The sequence below is a fragment of the Ictidomys tridecemlineatus genome, chromosome 6, assembly GCF_052094955.1.
Source record: "Ictidomys tridecemlineatus isolate mIctTri1 chromosome 6, mIctTri1.hap1, whole genome shotgun sequence".
NCBI classification, from domain to species: Eukaryota; Metazoa; Chordata; class Mammalia; order Rodentia; family Sciuridae; genus Ictidomys; species Ictidomys tridecemlineatus.
Genome location: NC_135482.1, coordinates 199,567,086 through 199,586,936, shown reverse-complemented (window position 1 = coordinate 199,586,936; position 19,851 = coordinate 199,567,086). Strand labels below are relative to the sequence as shown.

Sequence of the window (19,851 nt, the reverse complement as noted above, 5' to 3'; positions counted from 1 at the left end):
GTTTGTGGTATCAGCTTGTCAGCGTTTCGGCGCCATCACTGAGGTCAGCCTAGTTACTGTTCTTGCCTGTGGGGGAGTGCTCACTGTGAGGCCCCCTAGGGTTGCCGACTGACAAGCAGGGCTCTCCCAGCAGCACCCAGGAAGGCCACACCATCACTTGGAACCGCTGACTCCTCCAGGAGGCCAGGCTGACCTTCATGAGAGCCTGCATGCCAGCCTGGTCCTGCCTAGACTCATTCTGACCTTGAGAGGGGCTCCTCGCGGGGTGGGCAACACCACTCCACCTGGCCCACCTGACCGAGATGCACCGCTAGAGGAGCAGCTTGTGGGGGCCGCGGCTCGTCCCCATGTCTGCTTCTGCAGTTTGGGTGCCTGGTAGTGCGGGCCTGTGGAAGAACACCAGTCAGGAAGCCTGGGCTCTGGGCCACTTGCAGGCCATCCTTAAAGCCAAGGTCCCAGGATCCTCAGTGCCAGAGTTCTGCTTCAGAAAACAGAAGGCGAGCTTTTGTGCCCTGAGCTCCTCGTTTCAGCAAGTGGTGGCTCCCACTGCACCTCATGGAGACCAGAGGAGGGGCTGGCTGCAGCATGGCGGACAGGGAAAGGCAGGCTTCAGAGCCGAGTGTCTCTCCAGTCCCAGGCCTGCCTTTCCAGGGGCAGCAGCTCTCACATTCTTTGGCCTTTTATACCTCTGGTAAGCAAACAGGAAACTGGTGAGACCAGCACCCCCTGGAACAGAGGGGCCAGACACCCAGTTGCATGAGCACTGCAGAGCCCAAGAGAGCATGGATACTGCTGTCATTTGAGACCCAGTGTTCTCAGGTTACTGCCCAAGAGGCTAACTATCCCAACAGCTCTCCTGAACCAAGGACACAGGCCTCGATCCAGGGCTGCTGCCACCACCAGTACCCACCGCCTCCCGTCCACAGACCTCCAGCAGCATGCTCCCTCAGCAGCCACCACTGAGGCATGCGTGGCGCTCGGCAGACACGAGGTGCAGACAGACGAAGAAAGAGACTTTTTATTAGCATCGTTACAGGCAGCGTGTCGCGTGTGAGCCGACCCTCAGTGTGCAACCCACCCAAGCCGCAGCGCAGACGTCAGTGGTGAATCTATTATTGTACGCAGTGCAGAAACAGAGTCACCCTGAATGCCGACAGAAGACGGAAAATCACTTTACAAAAAGTAAATAAAAATAACACCCTTTCTACACTTAGAAAAGTGCCAGCTCTTGGGCGGCAAAACATGGGAACAATGAGGGTCACGCCCAGCCTGGACACTGCCTCACCACATGCGGGCCAGCCCTCCTGAAAAAGCTTCACCTGAGCATCCAGGTGTTCACCCTTGGTACCTCCACGGAAACACTTTCCTGGCTCTATTATGTTCAATTTCCTAAGCATGCCAGCCTCACCATCACCACCCTGCACCAGGCCCAAGTGTTCAAACCAGAGACTTCCCTTTGTAAGGCTTAAATCTGAGCAAAGAATGAAAAAACCAACACCAAATCTTAACAGTCGAATCAAAGTGGAGCCGTGCCACATTAGCAAAGCACTCTTGCCTCCTTAGAGTTCTACTTTGGTAAATATTAACGTTTAACCAGTTAGCAAAATATTTAACCCAGTTAGCAAAATTAACACCATCATTTCAATAGTTACTCTTTTTGTGCATAGTAAATGTTGCAGGATGAACTTCACATTTGATAAAGCAGATTTGAAAACGGTTTGCCAGAAAGTGTGCCCAGCTCCACACGAATCTAAGCTTGGGGACACGAGAACAGACCCCCTGCCTCTGCTGTCTGCGGCACACCTGCCAGTCTGCTAAATTGTCTGGTAGCCGGCGTGACTCCTCTTCCTGCCGATGAGGTAGGCAATGAGGACGATGAGGACGAGCCCGGCCAGGGCGCCCCCCACAGCTATGGGGATCAGCATGTTGTTCCCATCCAGCAGACACTCTTCCACTGCAAGACAGACACCACACACCACTCACCAAAGGACCTGCCTCCACTTGCTGGTCCTCTCCAGCCAGAGGGGCAAGAAGAGGCCAGGTGAGAGGTCTCAACTCCAGACAATTGTCACTGCATAAGTCATTACAGGAAGGGGCACTCTCCATTCGGCTGGGAAACCACAGCGGTGCTTCCCCCCCAAGATCAAGGGTTGGTGCCACCCAGCAGGTCATGCTGGCCACCTGTGCTGCACCCAGCTCCAGGCCCTCACACTCAAGTGTTCACAGGAGGACAGCCTCCATTTCTAAATGAGGCTGCCTCTGTTAAGGGAGTCCTCTGCCCCACCTGTCAGGCAGCTCGGGTCCTTCTAAAGCAAGGGGAAGGGGTTTCTCCAGAGTTTTCTTTGACAGGGAAAAGGAAGCCACCGTCCCCAACTCCTGGCAGTGTGACTGGGAGAGGTCTGATGCCCTTCTACCGCCACCACTACGGTGAATGCCACCCTCAGGACGACTTACCAGACCCAAACCTGTCGCCTTCCACCTGGAAGGCCTGGACCCACACTCTGAAGACGTTGAGGGAGAAGGCCTGGGTGACACGGATGTGCTCCTCAGTGTTGCACTTGTAGGAGTGCCCGACGGTGGCCTGCAGGGCTCTCAGTGAGGTGTTGGTGGCTCTGAAGGTGGGCTCTGCAAAGCAGTCAAAAGCCTGAGTCCCCGGGGCCACAGTGGCTGGGGCCTGGTGAATTGTGGGGTCTTACCTTTGGCGTCAGGAAAAGTTGCATTCAACTGGATCCCTTGTAGGAAAAACCGGCTAGAGCTTGCATTCTGAGAGGGAAGAGAGTGCACAGTCTGTCAACCCACAGGTCCCTGGTCGTCCACTGGACTTCCCACATTCCTAGCTTTAGGACAAAGCTGCATATCTTATCATCTGAAGGAGCACCATGACTCTAGGAACACAAAGTTTGCTTAGTTCCTTCCAGACCATTTCAAAGATTCAGATTCTCTAATAAAACTGGGTTTGCAGGAGCCATCTTACAAAAAAGTAAAATTGTTTTGAATGGGCACAGTTAAAATTTAAGAGCCCCATCTATCAAATCAGTCCATTTGCACAGCATCAGATGGTAGTGAGTGGTTCCAACATTCTTCCCACTTCACTGGCTGAGTGCACACCATGGCTCCTCCCAAGCAGAGGGCATAGGACACGGACCACCACTGTAGGAGGCAGGTGGCAGCACCTGGCCCCAGGAAAGAGTGGCCTGGCCCCTAGTCAGCAACCTGTGCCCTGCAGGCTGTGGCTGTCCCACGTCACCTTTTCTTCTCTGCAAGCACCCTGGCTTTCAGGCCTACACAGGTTTTTCTGAAATGTCCGCAGAATAAATGAACAATGGTGTGCCTTGATGAGAAAGTGGGAGGGGAACTCAGGAAGACGCACACAGGGTGGCAGAGTCTGCGCACTGGAAGCAGAGCTGTGACTCTGGACTCTGAACCACAGACGCTGGGCTTACACACAGAACCCTGCTAGTGGGCCAGAATAGTGGTCCTGCCTGACACTGTTGCAAGGGCATGAGAAAGGCAGCAGGAGGAAGACCTCAGTGAGCAGCCCTAATGCTGAAGGAGCAAAGAGCCTCACCATCCCAAACCACAAGACCAGGACCATGCCCTTCTTGCTCTGCAGCTCCAGGGTCACTAGGAGGGAACTGCAGTTCCCGCTGGCTGTGGTCTCGTTTGGGTTGATGTTCAGCACACTAGTCACCGTCTGAAAGAAAAGCAAACAGGTCACGACCTCAGGCCCTGGGCCCAGGCTAACACCTCACGTCAGCCAAACCCCAGGGAATGCTGAGCAAATGTCCAGGTCCTACAACATTTCCCACTGTTTCCAACACACTCAGAATGCTGGGCGGTGTGGCCTTACACCAGCCCCACTCCCTCAGAGCTGCACACTTTTTTCTTAAAAATTCTTACCTGATTTTCGAAACGTGGTCTCACTGCGTGCCCAGGCTGGCCTTGTAATTCCTGGGCTCAAGCCATCCTGTCTCCCAGATAATGCAGACAACAGGTGTTTATACCACACCTGGCTCAGCCACACTTTAAGACTCAAGCCAGCACCCTTTCTCCCAGGGAATAATAAAAACTGACACTTAAGTGAGTGTCAGCAGTTCAGGGGAACACAGTGCACCCCAGGACTGACGCTTTCTCTCTGAGGGGTCCAACAAGCACTGCAGGCCAACAGTGTGGCGGGCACAGTGCTCTGCAATGAACCCGACTTGGGGCAGCACCCTCTCCATGCACTCTCCCTACCGTGTTGTCCCTCCGGGCGTAAGTGACGTTCAGCTGCAGCCCCATGCTGGCCAGCAGGCAGGTCCCGTTGTCACCACTCACGTTGTACCTGGACACGGAGGGGCTCTCAGCGGGCACAGGGCTAGGCGAGGGGCTGGGTGGAGCAGGTGGCAGGGCAGTTGGGGAAGGCTCAGGCTCGTCCTGCTTGCAGCGTGACTCTGCAGGATGTTGGAGGGGGTGCAAGTTCAAAGCCCAGCTCTGGTAATGACTGCCAGTTCACCTGAGGCCAAACTCAGAACTGAGACCCACTGTAGACCCCTAGTCTCTTCTCAGAGGTGACTCCCCTCAGAGGACAGCATGAGGTCATGCTCTCTTAAGCAGAGGACAGAGGCAGGTCACACAGTGGGCTCAGGGGAGCAGACCAGGTGGGTATGCTAGAGTATCCTCCATGCACCAGCTGCTTCACTTCAGCCAAGGCAGTGGGTCACTATGCCACCGTGTGGCCTGCCACCAGAGAACACACGTGTAAGGCCCTCTTTCTGGACATGTGCCCCACAAATGTGACTTTTGGTTGTTCATTTGCTCTAAGCGGTCTCCTACCAGGCACTGTGCTAGCACTGACAGAGAGGACAGCAGAGGTCCTGGCCTCCCAGGTTCAGCAAGTGGAGCAGCGTAAGCACAGGTGCTGACCCTGTCTGCCAGCTGGGACAGGGCAGCTTCCCTGAGGACCCCAAATAGGGACTCAAGGTGAACAGGCCAGCCAGCTATCTCAGGTCTGTAAGGGTAGGGACAAGCACCCTCGTTTAAAGAGAGGGTAGAGGGGGAAGGCACAGAGATAGACAGGTGAGGGACACGGGTATGCCCACAGGACAGCGGGGACACACTGAGGAGTCTGACCATGGTCCTGTCCCTTAGAATGTGATCTAACAAAACTTTCTATCCAGCACTAAGGCAGACTGAACCCAGGCAAGAGAGCTGACCGCTGCGCAGGAGTCAAGTGGGCCTTCTATGGGCGATGCTCTCAAACAGCACTTCTTCACCACCTTACTTCTGAGGAGAACCAAGAAATTTAGAACAACGTTCATGCATTTCCCATCCCATGTGATCCTTTCCACTTTTTTTTCCTAAGTCATGAGAATGTGACCTAAAATATCCAGCGTGGGTGAGCCCACAGGAATTTGCTATGGAACTTCGTGAACCACTTATTACCAGGAGCGAAAAACCAAGCTCTCATTTTAGCGCTTCTCCAGTTGCCAGCTCCTATCCCACCCCCATGTGTACTTGCAGTAGGGGACAGGATGGGGTCCTTCCCCAGAACACGCCCCGCTTCACCTCATGGGTGTGGATGGAGATCTTCACCTGCTGTACCTCCCAAGTGGTGCTTGGCACACTTCTGGAATGCTCCCTCACCAGCAGCGTCTTCCCCATGTAAGACCCACTTCTGGACAGAGCACAACAACAGAGATGACCCAGCCCGGGCCCAGAGAACCTGCCTGGAGCTTTGCAGTCACTTAACTCTCAGCAGTGCAGATGCTGAGGCCAAGGCGGCACTGAACCACACTTAACTCAGGACTCGAGAAGTCTGGTGGTAAAGGGCTCTCTTCGTTCTCTCTGGATGATGCATGCAAAACCCAGGCATCAACCAGCCTCATCCTTCATTGCCTGAATATACGCTAAGTACCAAAGCCCTCCCTGCACAAGGCTCATGACCTAGAAGACAATCACACACGAACTGCACAGACACACACCACAGGAGACGTCCTGGACCCTCTGAACTCAGGATACAGGGCAGCTATGGGTGCACCCTTCCAGACTACCTCCCAAAGGCTTCTGTGCCCTCCAGGCCCCAGACAGCCTCCTGAGAGCAGCAGGTCTCAAACAGGCCTGCCTGCTGCCATCAAGGAGCAACCTCAGGTGACAAGAACCTGTCAGCATCAATGCCTTCAGCCTAGGCTAGTCTGGAGGGAGATCCTGGTTCTCAAGGAATCAGTCAAAAACACTGGCCAATCAGGCAGAGTGAGCCTCATGATGACAAGGCTTCAAAGCCATGGAAGCCTTCGACTCACAGCAAGCACCCCCACCCCAAGCCGGAAGACACACAGACAGCAGTGTCCCAGGGCCAGGTGAACTGACCACAGCCCAGGCTTCTCCACACAGCCAGGCCCAGGCGAGCTTCGTCTGCCTGGCTCTCGAGCACTCAGCAAAGGTGCTGCTTTCCTCATCACAGGCCAACAGGAGACCCGTGCGTCCTGGCTGGTGCTTTCCTTTCTCTCACCAAGTCTCCTTCGACACCATGTTGAGTTCAAAGACAAGATGAATGAGGCTGTCTAAGGCCACCGCTGCTCTGCTGACAAATAGGCCACAGAGGCCTCTCTCCTCCACTAGTAGCTTGTCAAGTAAAAGGTACATGGGTAAGAGACCAAGGGGCTGCTTTCTGACCAAAGAAATCAGTGACTTAACGAATTCATTTAGCACGTATTAGGAACCATTCAGAGCAGGCTGGGGACACAATGATTGATCTGGGACCTTTCCCTGGAACAGCTCTTGACTTGGTTAACAGACACCAAAAAATAAGTCATAAAAGTGCCTAGGAACCAAAAAGATGAAAAGGAAATGAAATGACCAATTCTGAGAGACCTCAAGGATTCTTAAGCAGTCTGTCAACAAGGCAGTAGTGTGATCAGTGTTTCAAATGTAAACTCGTCCTCTATGCTTGTGTCCTGTAGTGCTGGCCTTCAGCAAGTCCTTGCTGCCCACTGCTGAGGCCCTACCCAAGGCAGTGAGTGGTGGGAGGACTGCACCCAGGGCTTCTCGCATGCTAGGCAAGTATGCTACCCCTGAGCCCCACTCTGGCCCCCAGTTTGGTTTGTGCTTACTATTTTTTTTTTAGCAAGGGCCTGGACTGACGAGGACGTACCCTAGGCTGTGACTCAACACTGAGATGGCTTCCAAAAGCCCAGGGGCTCCTTCCTCCTACTGAAGAGAACTTCCTCCACCTTCACCCTTGTTGCCGGCAAAAAGAGGGGCAGACCTGGATTGTCAGGACACCCCAGCTTCTGTGGACCATTCGGGAAGTTTTAGGATAATTTTAACTCCCCTATTACCCACTAGAACGCACTAAAAAAGGGCTCTAAGATCTTTGAAAAAGAAGCAAGATTTCCTTTATTTGCTATATGTACCTGCAGATTTAACAAACTCAAGAAATCATGAAAGGGCAGGTATGGATGTTCTTAGCCCCTTCTCTAAAGGGAGGACGCGCTGAGTGACCATCCTCTGGTGGACAAATTGATGGCGAGTCAGGGACAGCCACCCACAACAAGGTCCGCATGACTCATCAGTTTCAAAGCCCATCCTCTGGGGTAGACAACATCCAACATGAGCACATGGCCAGTCCACCCCACTGGCTGCCCCCAGAGAGGTACATGTGGCTGCCTCAGGCATCAGGAGCCTTCTTCTCAGACTCTTTTCACAAGCATGTGCTCTCCATGTAACTATGGTGTGAATGTGGACAGTGAGGGGTGCTGGTGAAGCACTGGGTATACAGCAACCACTCAACTCTACTATGAACCTAAAACTATTACTAAAATAAAATCTCTCTAAAAATAATTAACCTCAAAAAACACAGCAAGTCTTTTATCTCTGCTTGTATCCACTTTTAGTCCAGAGAGAGCAATCAAGGTCTCCGGGCTTGTCCTTGCTGACCACCACTGCACAGCTTTTCCCTTCAAGCCCTCTCTGTGGGGGAAGAAAGCAGGTGACATGTGCCCAGGATGTACAGCTAGGTGGCAAGCCACATTCTGTGACCACCACATCCAGGCCAAGCCAGTAGCAGACACCAGACAAGGTCAGCAGGCCAGACTCTGGTTTCCAGGTTCTTCCTGCTCTTCAGATCTGAGAACTCTGATGGCCCACATAACCAGGGACTCGTGACTGAACACTCTCTGCTCTGAACACTGTCACCCTGCCTAATGAGGTCACTGCAAGCTGCCTGGGCGTGGACTGAGTATGGCACTCCTAGAGAGACTGCCAGACAGGCCATCTTCACTGGTGCCCACATGCCAGCAGTGCCCTCCCCACCCCACCAAGCAGACCCAGATAGGCTCGGTGTGCTCACCGTGTCATCGTGGGTGAGCCTGTGCATGCGCCAGTGGGCCAGGAGCCATTCCACAAACTCCAGGGGCTTCTGTTAACCATTCAACATGGCAAGGTTTGTCCAAAGACCTGACTCAAGTTGGCTTCCTTCAGAATTTCCCTGTGACAGTCCTGTTCCTCCCATTACACCTGGCTTTTGGGGGCAGGGCTTCTCAGGCCTGGCTCTACCACTAATGCTCTTGTCACTGATCAAAGGTCAGCAAGTCCTTTCTACGAAGTGATAGGCAGTAAATGTTCTAGACTTTGCAGGCTCTGGTTCTATCCTGAGAAATGGACTCTGCCATTTCTAATGCAAAAGCAGCTGCAGAAAACACTGAACAGGGAACAGTGGTGTGCCCAGTAAATGGGAGATGCTTTTTCTATGTCCCCCCCAAGCTACATCCTAAGCACCCCCATTCCTTTTAAATAAATTCTGAGATAGGTTCTTGCTAAGTAGTTCAGGCTACCTCCAATCTTCTTCCTCAGCCTCCCAGTCACCGGAATTACGGGCATGTGCCATGGTACCTGGCCAGACACTGAGTCTTATAATCTGGTTTTTTATTTTTTGTTTTCAAACCTTAGACAACAGGACTGGGCCTGTGCCTGGGTGCACCCTGCTGTGAGCACACACCCTGAGACCTCAATGGGCCCTAACTAGCACCCAAGAAAAAGCATCCTGTTAGCCACTCCTCCGAGTCACCTTGGAGCCGACTACTGGGGAAGAGGCCAAACCAAGGTCAATCAGGGCAGGTCTGAGGTCAAGGGAAGGCCATGTTCTCTTCATACACCTGCAGTGGCCAGGTGAGCCCTTCTTAAGCCAATCACACATCCTCTACTTCTGAAATGTGACAGAGGCTTCTGAGCTGGCGGTTGGGGAGGATTTTCTCAAGTAACAATAAAATGATTTAAGAAAAAAAAAAAAAAAAGGAGATAGTAAAATGTATTTGCTACTCTTTGCCAGACACTGATAAGTAGTTTGCATAAATTTATATTTTAATCCCAACATGCTTCAAAGACGGTTAGAGGTGGCTTGGTCCCACCTGTCTGGACCTGACGCCCACTGGCTGAGTCCACAGGTGTGGGTCAGACACAGACTCAGAAAGGCAGTGCTGCTCCATGGCCTCCTGAGTGGAGCCAAGAGTGCTCTGTGCCTCTGATCCCACTAGTGGGGTCATGAGGAAAGGTTCCGACGGCTTTGCTCTTCTGTTGCCCTCCCTTTCCTCCCCTCCTCCCTTCCTTCTCTTGCTTTCTGCAGTACTGGGGATTGAACCCAGGGGTGCTTTACCACGGACTACATCTCTAGTCCTTTTCACTTTTGGAGACCGTCTCTAACTGGCCCAGCCTGAACTTGCAGTCTCTCTGCCTCAGTCTCCCAAGTTGTTTGGATTCCAGGTGTGCACTACTATGCCTGGATTACTCTTCTTTGTGGCAAAAAACACTTAAAAACCACTCTCTCAGCAATACTCAAGAACACAGTGCATCGCTGGTCACCACCATCACCATGTGGCACAATGATCTCTGGGTTCTACTGATCTAACTGGAGCACTCTATCTGCAGGCCAACATCCCCACCTGAGCCCGGGGCTGTCACCAGCCTAGTCTCCCTGCCTGTGAGATCAAGACTGACATCTGAGATCAGATGACACTTGCCCTTTGGTGCCTGGCTTATTTCACTCCAACCTTCTACTCTTGTGAATCAAGATGTGTCCACCCTCATCTACAGAGGTCATCTTCTCCAAAGAGAAGAGTTCTGCTGCACAGCTCTGCAAAGAGGCATCCCTGGCTGCGTGAACATTCTCTCATGTGGTGTGCCAGGCACCTGATACCGAGAAGTGAGCCACTGCAGCCACACAACCAACACCAGAAGGCAAGGTCAGCATCCTACCTCCCTTGCTGAAGCTGCTGCTTGACAGGTAGGCCTGGATGGTGGCATCGCTGAGGGTGATGGTCACATTGCTCATGTGGACCTGGGTGGTGCTGACACACCTGTACTTCTTGTCTATGTCGGCCTTGATGTCAGTTACAGATGAAACATTCTTGACTTCTGCATCAAAAACAAGATTATAAATAAACAAAAAATAATGATCAAAATCAAAAAACCCCTACAATTTTGAACTACTTGCAATACTCTGCTAAAGTGATTTCTGAGCATCTTTCCACCCAAATCTCTCTTTCAAGCAGTCAAACCTGGTCCCTACCCTTGGAACTTGCGTTGGGGAAAGTCCATGTGTCTGACATGTTGTAAATAAAACTCATGAGCTGGACCCGATAACGTGTTGTGTTTCTTGTGAAAGTGAGGGTCAGCGAATGTCCTCTTCCGAAAGCAATCACGAGGCTAGAGTCGGAAGCGTTTTTTCCACAAGAGCTGCTGTTCAGTACTTCTGCAGAGGGTGGCAGTTCAAAGCTCACGTTCTAGAATAAACACAGTTGCAACAGAGCCCAATGAGAATGCATGTTATTAAAGCAATTCAAATACTAAAGACAGAGATCTGTTAAGTCTGACAGGCTTACACCTCAGTTCCAACTCAGATACACTATCTTTTCTATGAGCTGGAGTCCTTCAATCTCGTCTTCTAGTTATTGTTGTAGGCTCTAGTTACCTCATAGTTCTATATTCTTTTTTATTTTGGGAGGTACGAGGGATTGAACTCAGGGGCACTCAACCTCTGAGCCACACCCCCAGCTTTATTTTGAATTTTATTTAGAGACAGGGTCTCATTGAGTTGTTTAGCACCTCACTTCTGCTGAGGCTGGCTTTGAACTGGTGATCCTCCTGCCTCAGCCTCCTGAGCCGCAGAGATTACAGACATGTGCCACTGCACCTGGCTTCATTTTTTTAAATGTAAACAAGAAAATTCATTTTTAAAAAAGGTCGATTACATCAGTTAATAGAAAAGTAAATCAAATCTAAGAGAAAGGTGACTTCATTATTCATAGTTTAAAACTTCGCTCCTATTAAAACAAAACTTTAATTGTGGCTGGGATTGTGGCTCAGCGGTAGGGCGCTCGCCTAGCATGGACAGGACCTGGGTTCCATCACCACATAAAAGGCATTGTGTTGTGTCCATCTACACCTAAAGTAAGTATTGAAAAACAAAACAAAACAAAACAAAAAAAACCGACTTTAATCTATTTATAACAGAATAAAAACTAAAGTTACTTTGAAGTGCCCTGAAACTTAATTCTTACTGGGTGTCAGGACCAGCTATATATCCATTATAACTGAAAAGCTGCCACTACTATTTTTACTATAGAATGTTTGTAGTTTAAAGAATACCTCTTAAACCAAAGTATTTACTTGAGAATTGTTTGAATTTACTGTTATAAGCAAAACTGGAAAATCACCTAATGTGCATTAAAATGAACTAGGTATATGCAAACATGGTTCTAGAAACTGACAGAATTACAGCGTAACGGACTGATTTCTACAACATCTAACTACCAAGACCATATCTAAAAAAGTAAAGTTGAAATTAAAAAGTGCTTGGACAAATATTTATAACTTGAGACGTTGTTACAAAACAAATCCTTGTTTCCAGCTTTCTTCAATTTGGACAGACACATGGAGACAAAGACATAATTAATAAATACAGGCCAAGTGGCTGCACAACGCACAGAGAGTGCTGGAGGACCGCACCCTTCTTCTTGGTACTCCAGCACCACTACTGCCCTTTGCTAGTTGACAGCTCAGTGACGGTCAGATGGCAGTATGCAAGGAAAAATGGAGCTTCAGCCAAGAACTGAACATAAAATGTACCTCAGGGATGCAATTATTGAGTAAATATTATGCAGAATGAGTATGTGAAATATCCACTAATGACTAGTTGAGGAAGAAACACAACAAATACATGCTACCTGTTTGTCAGAAATCTAGGAAACACAAAGGCCTCACTCATCCCGTAGAAACACAAAAGTTGTTTTAATACACGATCAACATTTTAATCAAAGTAATGAGGTGCTATAAGCCAAGTTATATAGATGTTTTCAAGTATAACAATATATCCAAAGTAAATGCAACATCAAACACCTACACTGCTGTTCAATGGGCATTAGGAAGAGCAAGCCTGCCAACAGGGAGGCGGCTTAGCAAGTGGTGCTGGCCAGTGCCCTGAAGTGTCATGCTGTGACTATAAAGGGTCATCGCAAAGACCACAAAGACACATGTACTAAACACAGGTGACAGCACAGGTCACTGGAGAAGGGGCACGTTAATGAGGGGTCGCTTCTCAGATTCAGTTTTAAACTTATGCTCTCTCACACACATAGATGAAGCCCGAGCACAAGCATCTCCTACCTGAGAACCATGCACAGTCTCATAGCTCATCCTGAAGGCAGCGGAGAAGTTGGCCATTATACAAGCTGTCCCATTGCCGTCTTTCACCACAAACATTGCTGAGGCACCATGGACAACACCTGCTGATTCCAGGAAAGACAGACAGAATCAGGCATCTTTCTCAAAGTACCAGGGGGCATTTTGGTTTTCTGTACCTAGAGTGGGAGTGCATTTTATTAAGAGATCCCACTATGCTCCTAAACCACTGAAGAACTAGACTGGGCTCTGTGTGACACAGCAGCATCACCTGGTATTCTGTCCCTCCTGGGCACAATCTAGTGCTTTATTTCAGAACACTCAATGGGTGTTTACAGTGCATTTCCAGGCCAATGCTCTACATCCGTGGTTCCCAGCTCCTCAGGAGCCTGTGAAGATGTGGTGGGGCTTTGGGAGCATATCACACTCCTCATACAACCTTTTGTGGGGACGCTGGGGAGAGCATGCAGCTCCCTTCACTGCAGACCTGAACTGGTATTTCAAGTCCCATCTGTTGTGGCTTTTCAGAGACTAGTGTGTGACAAGAAAAGTCATTCTGGGGCCGGGGTTACGGCTCATTGGTAGAGCGCTTGCCTAGCATGCATGAGGCACTGGGTTCGATCCTCAGCACCACATTAAAAAAATAAATAAATAAAGGTATTGTGTCCATCTACAACTAAAAAGAAAGAAAGAAAAACAGAAGTTATTCTGAACTCATTACCCAATTTCAGGAAGCTCCTCATACACAGTGACTGGAACTTAACAACAGGGCGAAGACATCTTAAGAATACTGAAAATTAAAGGGCAAGTGAAAGCCACATGGGTCTTTCTGGCCTAAAAGTGGGCCTTGCTGAAAACCTCCTCTCTGGATTCTTCATGCTGCCCTGCACTGATCAAGATGCCTAGCAAATGAAATCAGATCACTCTGGTACAAAAGTAGTACTTCTGGAAAACCACTAGTTTTATTACAGTTTGAAAACAGATTGCCCCAAATTGTGTTTTTTCTGGTTCTTTTTGTTTGTTTGTTTGTTACCAGGGATTGAACTCAGGGGCATTCGACCACTGAGCTACATCCTCAGCCCTATTTTGCATTTTATTTAGAGACAGGGTCTCATTGAGTTGCTTAGCACCTCAATAAGTTGCTAAGGCTGGCTTTGAACTGGCAAGCCTCCTGCCTCAGGCTCCTGGGGCCGCTGAGATTACAGGCATGTACTATAGTGCATGGCTTGTTTTTGCTAGTTCTAAAGCCAAATATTTATCAGTCATCACTGTGTAGTGAAATACAGAAATGACACGCTGTCACTGGTCCCTGCCGTTACAAGCTTGTGCACACCCTTCCCAATGACATTCATACACCCGGGGTCTGATGTGACATTCTAAGTGGGTGTGTATGCCCATCTGATGAGAATTCATCTGCACACCTGGAACTTGGTCTTCCACTCTAAAAAGTGGAAACATGACTCAAGCACGGTTTGGGAACAGCATCCTCAAAGACAGGCTTCAACTTTTCATGTAAAATTCTGTTTTTTTTTTTTTTTAGAAAGTAAATTAACTCCAGTGAACCTAATTCATTTCATCCTTGGGACTTTGAAAAAAATAAAATCTTTTGAGAAATTGGTATTCAAGTTCAGAACCAAGAAAGTACCCTGAAATACCACATACCTTCCCTTAAAGAAGGGAAGACCAACACCTACACTCATGAAGAAGTGCTGCTGTGTGGGGCTGAAGCAGATTCCTCCCACAGAAGGAAGCCTGTGTAGTACTGGATGCTCTGCTCTGCTTTCTGACCCCTACATAGCCTGTGGTGCTCAGGCAGTGTCACCCTAAAAGCATTCGCCATTAGCCAATGCTACACTTTAAAAACCTAGAAGACTCATCACTGTATTTCCCACATTGTAAAGCTTTTAAAAAACAGAACATTCCTACTCCTGTCTGTGAGGGACAGCAGCAGGCGGAAAAGCCAGAGCAGAGGCAGCAAGCCAGTTGGTGAAGGCATGGGCACTGAGGCCAAAGAAAGAATGGAACAGATTCGAGCACATCCATGGCCTGAGACGTACGCAGTGGGAGGACAACAGAAGTCACCTGCCGGACAGAGAAGGATGCCCACATGGGATCATACACAGGCCAGCTCTTACCAAGTGGTGCTCTTACCCAAGTTTCCTAAATCATTTAAAAAATATATATATATATATATATCCTTCTGGGGCTGGAGATGCAGCTCAGTAGTAGAGCACTTGCCTATCATGCCTGAAGCCCTGGCTTTAATCCCCAATACTAAAGAAAAAAAAAAAAAAAAAAGATCTTTTTATTGACCCAAAGCACTTCATTAGGAAACACTTCACCCTAAGTCACCTGTCAGTCACCTTTTTCTCATTTAGTAAGTACGGTGATTCTAAGCTTTAAAAGGGAAAAAAAAAAAAAAAAAGAGGTATCACTCACAAATTTAAAATAAGCTTTACAGCACTCAACATCCATGTTTATTCTGGAAAGGCCCACAAATTTTGAACTATTAAAATAAGAAATTTATCTGTCCTAAAGGTCAATTCTGGTCGAGAGAAAAATTTAAATAAGAGCACTAAAACAGAATTGTAAGAAAAATGTATATTAAAGGTAGTCTTTAAAAATTTCTTAACTGCAGGGGCTGGGGATGTGGCTCAAGCGGTAGCGCGCTCGCCTGCGTGCGGCCCGGGTTCGATCCTCAGCACCACATACCAACAAAGATGTTGTGTCCGCCGAGAACTAAAAAATAAATATTAAAAATTCTCTCTCTCTCTCCCCTCTCTCACTCTCTCTTTAAAAAAAAAAAAAAAAAATTTCTTAACTGTGACAACTGGCTTAGGGGAGCTTCGAACATCAGTTAAGGTGCCTGAGGTAACCTGACAAGTGTCAGGGCCTGGCGCGAGCAGCTGCTAGGGGGGCCAGTGTCTGCCAAGGACTGCTGGCTCTGTTCACCCAGAACCAGTGGATTTATTTCTCCAGGGGTCACTTAAAGGAGCAACTTTGGCTTGTTCTTTCAAAACACTCACATTTGTACAAAGTCCTTTTCTGACAGTGCAGATGCAGGAAGCACATGGGAGGGACAGCGGCACTTCAGAGGCCTCAGCCCCCAGGGGCCCCTCCACCATACTAGCTCTGTGACCCTGGCACAGAGTAGCCACCCCACTCTCAGTTCATGTACTTTTGACAAGGAAATAAGGGTACTGATCCCTCAGGCTGTGAGGGCATCTCCAGTAGCCAATGCAGTGGAGCACTGGTGCAGGGCAGTCATTCATTTCAATGCTAGCCACTCTTACTTATTCTCAGGCTCTGACAACACATCAAAAAGACACATTATTTAATAAGCACTATTCCCAGGCCAACCTCAAATGCATGGATTCAAGCTTTACTACTGCCTCAGCCTCTGAGTGCTGGGACGACAGGCATGTGTCACCACATGCTGGCTTAACAAGCACTTACTTTGTGACAGGCACTACTCAAGTACTTTGCAATTAATCTGATTACCATGACAACCCTAACAGGTAGACACTATTATGACTCCATTTTACAGAGGTGGATACTAAGACACAGACAAGCTAGCTGATTCGCTCAATATCACACATCAAACGGCAGGGGTCTTCTGTTGTGGCCCAGGGCTACTAAGCTGGTTGCAGGGCACATACCACGGCTGAGCACACTGCCTCTCCAGTGCCTGGTGAGGGGGTATGTTTTAAATTATTAAATGTTTCTTTTGAAATGAGAGATTGCTATCTGAAGCCAATAAATTTCTTTTTAAAACTAATTTGCAGGGGCTGGGGATGTGGCTCAAGCGGTAACGCGCTCGCCTAGCGTGCGTGAGGCACTGGGTTCGATCCTCAGCACCACATAAAAATAAGATAAAGATGTTGTGTCCACTGAAAACTAAAAAATAAATATTAAAATCTAAAAAAAAAAAACTGATTTGCAGGGTCTGGGATTGTGGCTCAGTGGTAGAGCACTTGCCTAACAAGTGTGAGGCACTGGGTTTGATCCTCAGCACCACATAAAAATATAAAAACAAAATAAAGGTTTCTGTACATATACAAGAACAAAAAAATTTTTTTTTAAAAACTAATTTGCATAAAAATCCAATCCTATTTTGTCCTGGCTTCTTTCAAATTGAGAATTTTTCTTTTTTTGGTACAAGGGACTCAACCCAGGGGTGCTTAATCACTGAGTCAAACCTTCAGCGATATTTGTTTTATTTAGAGACCAGGTCTCCACTAATCTGCTGAGGGTGGCCTGGAACTTGGGAGCCTTCTGCCTCAGCATCCTGTGCTGCTGGGATCACAGTCATGTGCCACTATGCCCACCTAGTATTTTTCTTCTTAACCAGCAACAATTACCTGCAAAGATTAAAAAAAAAAAAAAAGACCCAAGCTCCATCCCAGGCACAGGTCACAACCTTCAGTGGCAGGGCAGAGTATTCCTAAAAAGCCAATTTGTGACTAAAATTGGTTAAGGACCACTGTTGTAAAATTCAACAGTCCCAAACAAAATAAGCCAGACACAGCAGAAAGACAACAATCCTGTTGGAGGTGGGGGGTGGTCATGAAAGCAGGAGACCAACAGGGTAAAGAAAATTGGGGCATAAGGGGAGGTGCTAGAAAACAAAAATTGATCAAACTATGTTATATGCCTGTGCGATCATGCTACAATGAAACTCACTATTCTGCATAATATGCAACAATAATAAAAATCAGACACATGTAAGTGCCACACACTGTCAAGCCTGGGTTGGGCTTTATATATGGGAAAGGCTAAAGGCTTGTCAAACAGTCACAGAAGAGGTAGCCTGGTGCCAGGTCAAAGGATATGTACTTTAAGTAATGAGAGAGAGAATACTGTTTTGGGGTGCATCTATCCTAATTCCACCGGAAAAGCCGACAAACTCCACTAGGGTAACATTGGTTACCACAAAAAAACCTTTCAAACTTCCTAAGTGGCCGACGTCATTCGGAAACAGCGTTTGGAGCACTCTTGATGGCTGTTTAAGTTGACATTACACAATTACACTGTTTAAGAAGTAAAACTTCAGTTCTTGCTTCTCCGTTCTTTCTAAGGAGACACAACAGTGGCAGCTTTACCCAGTTCTAGTTATTAATGTAGAAAAATTTAGAAACAGGATCCTTTTTTTTAAGTTGTTTTATGGTAAAGTTGTGCATTAAAATCAACATTAAAAACGCCTTTTTGTATGCAGTCCCAGCTACTGAGAAGCGGAGGCAGGGTGCTGCTAGTTGGAGGCCAGCCTGGGCAACGCAGAGGCTGGGGAGGTGGTGGGTGGCTGGGGAGCAGAGGCCGGGCTCCAGCGTCGGGCGCGAGCCGCGTCCTGAGCCCCGTCACACATGGGCCGCGCGCTCCAGCCGGCCCCCCGCCGCGGGCGGCGCTCCCTGAGCCTCGCGCGCCCTTCTCAGACCGCGGCCTCCCGCGTCCCGGCCTCGCGCCAGGCTGCGGGCTCCCCCGCGAGGCTCCCCCGGGGCCGCTCCCGCGGCGCAGCGGCCTTCCACGCCGGCGGCGCAGGCCGGAACGCAACGCGAAGCCCCGGGCGGCGGGGGCGCAGCGCGAGTCGGGCGGCCGGGGCCGGCAGGCTCGCCCGCGGCCTCCGCGCCGCCGGGCCCCGCCGCCATGGCGCCGCGCCCAACGGCCGCCGCGAGCGCAGCCCCCCGCCCGCGCTCACCAAGCAGCAGCAGCAGCAGTCGCCGGGCGCCGCCGGGGGCCGCCATGGCGCGGGGCGGCCGGGACGCGGCGGACGGGAGTGTGGGCCGGCGGGCGGGAGCGCGGCGTCCACCTCTGGAGAGCCCCGGCCGCTGCGGCGCCGGCACCGACGAGACCCCGCTGCCCGCGGCGCCTGTCACGTGAGCTGCGCCGCGCCCGGCCGCCACGTGACCGGCAGGTATCGCGAGAGCGCGCGTCGACGCCGGCCACGGCTCCCCCGCTGCACCTCGCCCTCCAGGCGTCCCCGTCGGCAGACACGTGACCCCGCCCGGCACGTGACCGCGTCCCCGCACGTGATGCGGCGGCCACGTGAGCGGCCGGCGGCCTGAAACCGAGTGGGCTGGGGCTGGAGAAAGTGAAGAGGAAGAGCCGGGCAGTGGAAAGTGAGCGCGGGAAGGGGAAGCCGCCGGGAGACCAGGGCGGCGCGTGTGGGCACGGGCCCGAGGCGCACGGCCCTCTCCCGCCAGCCGGCCGGTACTGGCCGCCGTTCCACTTTGTGTAGTGCCGGGGGAGCCTGCGAGGCCCATCTCCCGTAGGTGGACCTGGGTCCCCAGGTAGGGGTGGCAAGAAGGAGTTCGTTCTGGAGTGGCGAGCTCCTCCTCAGCGTGCTCCCCTCTTGGGAGAGAAGGGAGGTGAGATCCGGTAAGTGCGAAGCAGGAAAGGGAGTAGAGGAGCAGGTGTGACACTTCTCAGCGTTTTGGAGCACTCTTGATGGCTGGAGAAGATAGCCATGGTCGGCCTACCGGGAGTCCCCTCGGTGAACTCAACGTCTGGGTCCTTCCCCCACAGAACTGAAACCCCTTCCTCTTTTCTGGATTAATACTGGAAACCCTGAATTTTAACTTGGGGATTCCTCTGGCCCTCTGATTCTCGGAAAGGTTGGAAATGGGAGTTAGAACTGGGACTTCAACAAGCATAGTGAATGCTGGAATTCATGTTAGGAAACAAAAGTTGTCTTTAAAAATAGTTATTGCTGGGTATGGTGGCACAGGCCTGTAATCCCAGGAACTTGGGAGGTTGTGAGGATGGCCTTAGGCCTGAGCCTAAGCAACTCCATTTTAAAACTCCAATTTGAAACCTGCAGTCTCACCAGGCACCTTTGGCCCTCAGGCACCAACAAGTCACTTCTCCCACCCTGATAAACTCAAAGAATGAAGCCTCTGGCAGGCTGCCAGAGGGAAAGGTGGAAAAGATCAGGGTGGGGACCACAGTACCAGATGTTTTAACCGCGGGGTAAATGATGTCCCTGAGAAATCCAGTGGTAGCTGATAAGGATTGAAAGGGGGGTCAAGGGCTGGGGATGTGGCTCAAGCGGTAGAGCACTTGCCTGGCAGTCGTAATGGGGTTCGATCCTCAGCGCCACATACAAACAAAGATGTTGTGTCCGCTGATAATTAAAAAATAAATATTAAAATTCTCTCACTCTCTTTTTAAAAAAAAATACATTCTACTATCATGTATAAAAAA

The 19,851-nt window shown here is 49.9% G+C and overlaps 1 protein-coding gene across 2 annotated transcripts; it reads right to left on the bottom strand.

Annotated features, from left to right (window-relative positions):
- Positions 1 to 1,000: 1,000 nt before the first annotated feature.
- On the bottom strand, positions 1,001 to 18,546 carry Lamp1 (lysosomal associated membrane protein 1). Of its 2 annotated transcripts, none has more exons than XM_078016367.1 (9): positions 18,347 to 18,546; positions 12,640 to 12,761; positions 10,544 to 10,757; positions 10,231 to 10,389; positions 4,237 to 4,433; positions 3,569 to 3,694; positions 2,697 to 2,763; positions 2,455 to 2,625; positions 1,001 to 1,954 (listed from the first exon to the last, which is right to left on the bottom strand). In XM_078016367.1, exons 1-9 carry the CDS (start codon positions 18,390 to 18,392, stop codon positions 1,815 to 1,817), a joined length of 1,242 nt encoding a protein of 413 aa, XP_077872493.1. In that variant the 5' UTR covers positions 18,393 to 18,546; the 3' UTR covers positions 1,001 to 1,814. The 2 variants fall into 2 exon arrangements, with proteins under 2 accessions (XP_077872493.1, XP_077872494.1); XM_078016368.1 differs by having other exon boundaries at positions 12,640 to 12,758.
- Between the last annotated feature and the right edge of the window lie 1,305 nt (positions 18,547 to 19,851).

Coding starts and splice junctions, on each gene's coding strand:
- Lamp1 (XM_078016367.1), bottom strand. CDS start 18,392: ATGGCGGCCCCCGGCGGCGCCCGGCGACTGCTGCTGCTGCTGCTTG. Junction 12,762..18,346: donor ACTGCTGCTGCTGCTGCTTG/GTGAGCGCGGGC, acceptor TCCTGGAATCAG/CAGGTGTTGTCCATGGTGCC. Junction 4,434..10,230: donor CAGCAGCTTCAGCAAGGGAG/GTAGGATGCTGA, acceptor AACATCCTGCAG/AGTCACGCTGCAAGCAGGAC.